This window comes from Apaloderma vittatum, unplaced genomic scaffold (genome assembly GCF_000703405.1).
Source record: "Apaloderma vittatum isolate BGI_N311 unplaced genomic scaffold, ASM70340v1 scaffold1552, whole genome shotgun sequence".
NCBI classification, from domain to species: domain Eukaryota; kingdom Metazoa; phylum Chordata; class Aves; order Trogoniformes; family Trogonidae; genus Apaloderma; species Apaloderma vittatum.
The window spans coordinates 1,064-4,705 of NW_009703927.1; the positions used below are offsets into that span (position 1 = coordinate 1,064).

General features: G+C 42.3%; 1 protein-coding gene across 4 annotated transcripts in view; it reads left to right on the forward strand.

The window, feature by feature from the left end:
* The first annotated feature begins 281 nt into the window (after positions 1-281).
* ABI1 (abl-interactor 1) overlaps positions 282-3,642 on the forward strand; it is a 57,535-nt gene continuing 54,174 nt past the window's right edge. For 2 of the 4 annotated variants that reach the window (XM_009864806.1, XM_009864807.1), the window contains exon 1: positions 312-473. In XM_009864806.1, coding sequence (XP_009863108.1) covers positions 444-473 — 30 coding nt within the window. In that variant the 5' untranslated portion in view covers positions 312-443. Of the gene's footprint in view, positions 474-3,642 lie in introns of all 4 variants that reach the window. The other 2 variants (XM_009864804.1, XM_009864805.1) reach the window with 2 other exon arrangements.

The window sequence follows — 3,642 nt, forward strand, 5'->3', positions numbered from 1 at the left end:
TTTTGGGAAATGAAGGATCAGACTGGCTTTAGAAACTCTGGCAAATCACAGTAGTGTTATTTTTTCCTACTGAATGAATTATTTCCTGGCATGTAATTTTACTATGGTTAAATAGTTCCAAATTCTGTATCTCATCCTTATTACTAAGAATTTTTTTATGTAGATGCAGGTCAAACACTTGGACTGCACAGTCAGATATTCTTGATTATAGATACTTCTAAATCTAGGTTGTGGGTTTTCTTCCTGTCCTTTTCCCCTACCTTTTTCCTGGCCTTAAGCAAATGTCTTGTTCTTTTGCTTTACAGGCTCCAGATAAAAGGAAAGCGTTAGAAGAGACCAAAGCCTACACAACTCAATCTCTAGCCAGTGTTGCTTATCAGATCAATGCACTGGCCAACAATGTGTTACAACTGCTGGACATCCAAGCATCCCAGCTACGGAGGATGGAGTCCTCCATCAACCATATCTCCCAGGTAAACTTTTTTTTTTAATAGAGAACTGACAACATTGGAGGAGGCATCATCTTGTCTCTTGCATTATTAAGCTGGATAGTTTACATTGACTTCAGATTCTCTGAGGCATGTGGTAGAAAATCCTAAGTTTTTTTTCTTCTAATATTTATGAAAGCTGCTCTGTGATGGAGGTCATGACTGAAATAAAACAGTTCCTTTATCAAGAAGCTTTGGAATTATATTTGGTTTAAAGCAGGAGTTAATTATCAATATTCCAAGATCTGAAGCTGCAGTTGAGGGGGAGGAGTAGAGAGGAGGATTGTGTTTCTGAAGGAAATCCAAATAGAAGTACCGTGTTGAGTAGTGATATTTTATTCAATGTTTTCATATCCTTGCAGGATGTAATTTCATGAGCTGTGTGTGGAGGGAGAGGGGTTGACATGCTGCCACTACCTGCTCAAGACAAACTTTCCAATCCAAGGCAGTTGGATGAGTGAGCGGACCTGACTTTTGCTGTGGCTGCTGTCTTGCTGGAGTTGATGACAGGGAGGACATGAGAAGAGACAATAGGAAAGAACAGGCAGTGACAGGCTGTGTTTCCGTGGCTGAAGCTTTACCCTACCTGCTGGGCTGGGAAGTCGCTGCTGGTGCCTGCCGTGTACCTGATCTGGCACTGGTCTAGCACACACAGTTGTATGGTACTTTAAAAAGTACCTGCCACTGAAATAGGACAGTAGGAAGAAGTACAACTGCTGTAGATAAGTTTCTTCTGTCAAGTAATCAGAGATTTCTTGGTGCTAGGATTATGACTACCTCTGAAGAAACGACTGGCTTAAGGACTAAACCTACAGGCTTTCCCAAGCTCTGGATACCCTTTTATACTGAGCACATCTTTTATGTGTTTCCACACTGCAGTGTGTGTGAAACGATTACTGTTCAGTTCTCATTGGCTCGCTGATATGACTAATCCCAGAAAAAGCCAAAATGTTTGATACTAGCACAAAAGGTGTTAACCCTCTGTACTGTTTGCAGCTCGAATTGAAGGCACTGTGCTGAAAGCTCTTGAGTCACCTGATACATGAACTGTTTGCTAAAGACTGTGAACAATCAGTGCTTTGTGGAGCCGTTGAGGAGTATTTAGCAAGGTCACTTGCTTGTAGTTTCTGTCCTAGTTGGTCTTTCCTGAAACTAATCCTTGCTTGTAAATGAACCTCTGCAGACTAATTTTGTAGAATTAAACTAAATACAGATAGTGTGCGTGTATCAGCTCAACTATTTGCTTTGAAATGTTTCTGCTCAAATGCTTCAACTGCATATCTTAAATCTGCTGTGCAGTTGCTTTGATAGACTGTTCCTAAATTCTCCAGAGTGTCTTTCTCTGTGCTTCTATCAGTTGTGAGTATTTTCAAGCAACTAAAGCATGGGGTTGAACATAGTCTTAAAATGGAATTCTTCTCCATGGAAGAAGTATTGCCTAAAAACACATATCTGAGGCATTGGCAGTCAATTATTCAATTCTGGGTTTTGCAATGTACAGCAGATACCTGTGAAATAAGATACAATTTGATAGTTTTTCTGGTTAAAATATCTTTCTTCTTTCTGTGGAAGAAAATCCTGCATCTATTCTGATCTGCAGGCAGTTTCTGTTCCCTTACTGTCTTTCAGTTCTCTTTGCATGTTTTCCCTAATGACTCTAGGCTAAATGGTTGGAGAGTTGGTCTAGATTAACACACCACTCCATCATCTAACTGAGCACTTTTTCTAGCAAGTAAGGTACATAGCTAGGAAAAACACTGAGTGGCTACCTTAGTGTTTTTCCTAGCTATGTACCTTATTTGCTAGAAAAAGTGCTCTGTTAGATGATGGAGTGGTGTGTTTTATTCTTGTTACTGGGGCTTAATTTTACAGATGGAAAGTTTACTTTCTTTTATAGGAAAAAAATAATTCAGCTTTGGTTTCTTTTTGAGAGCCAACAGGGAGACTTTGCGCAAGTAATCACGTTCATGAAGGAACACTGTTCTAAGGGCATGGAGGCAGTGAACAGCTCCAGGAATGGCTTTCATGTAGCAACCAGAGTGAAAGTCTGCCCAGCCTCATAATTATTTACTACACCCAGTATACAGAGCTATGCACATACAACCCAGTTTTTTTGCTTAAACCCTTGGTATTGACTTTGAGCTTGGCCAAACTGGCTTGAATTTTCCAAGCTGCTCTGATATGGCAGAGCAGAGGCTTGATCACTGTTTTGAAGTTTGAAAACCCTTCCAGTATAAGAGATCCTGTTCATCCTATTAGACAAGACTTGGGGGAACAAGATAGCAAGTCTATACTTTGGACCGATGCAAGCATCAATGCTTCACTAAAGGTATAAAGGTTAGAAAATGTGATGCCTATCTACAAGACGGGCCATAAGGGAGATCTGGGGAACTGCAGACCTGTCAGTCAGACCTTGGTGCTGGAGAAGGTTATGGAGCAGATTATCTTGAGTGCCATTGTGCAGTATGTACAGGACAGCCAGACGATTGGCCCAGTCAGCATGGGTTTATGAAAGTCAGATGCTGCTTGATTGACCTGATCTTCTTCTGTGACAAGGTGACTCACTTAGCGGATGAAGGAAAGGATGCGAATGTTGTCTGCCTGGACTTTAGTAAAGCCTTTGACACTGTTTCCTGCAGCATTCTTATGGAGAAACTGCTTATGGCTTGCACAGGCATACTCTGTGGGTAAAAAACTGTTTGGATGACTGGGTTCAAAGAGTGGTGGTGAATGGAGATAAATCCAGTTGGTGGCTGGTCACAAGTGGTGTTCCCTATTGGGATCACTTCTGTTTAGTATCTTTATCAGTGATCTGGATGAGAGAATTGAGTGCACCCTGAGTAAGCTTGCAGATGACACGAAGCTGGACAGGAATGTTGATCTGCCTGAGGGTGGGGAGGCTCTGCAGAGGGATCTGGACAGGCTGGATCAATGGGCTGAGGCAGTTGTATGAGATTCAACAAGGCTAAGTGCCAGGTCCTGTGCCTGGGTCACAACAACCCCAGGCAACACTACAAGGCTTGTGGAGGAGTGGCTGGAAAGCTGCCTGGCAGAAAAGGACCTGGAGGTGTTGGCTGACTGCCAGTTGAATTTGAGCCAACAGTGTGCCCAGGTGGCCAAGAAGGCCAATAGCATCCTGGCCTGTAGCAGGAAT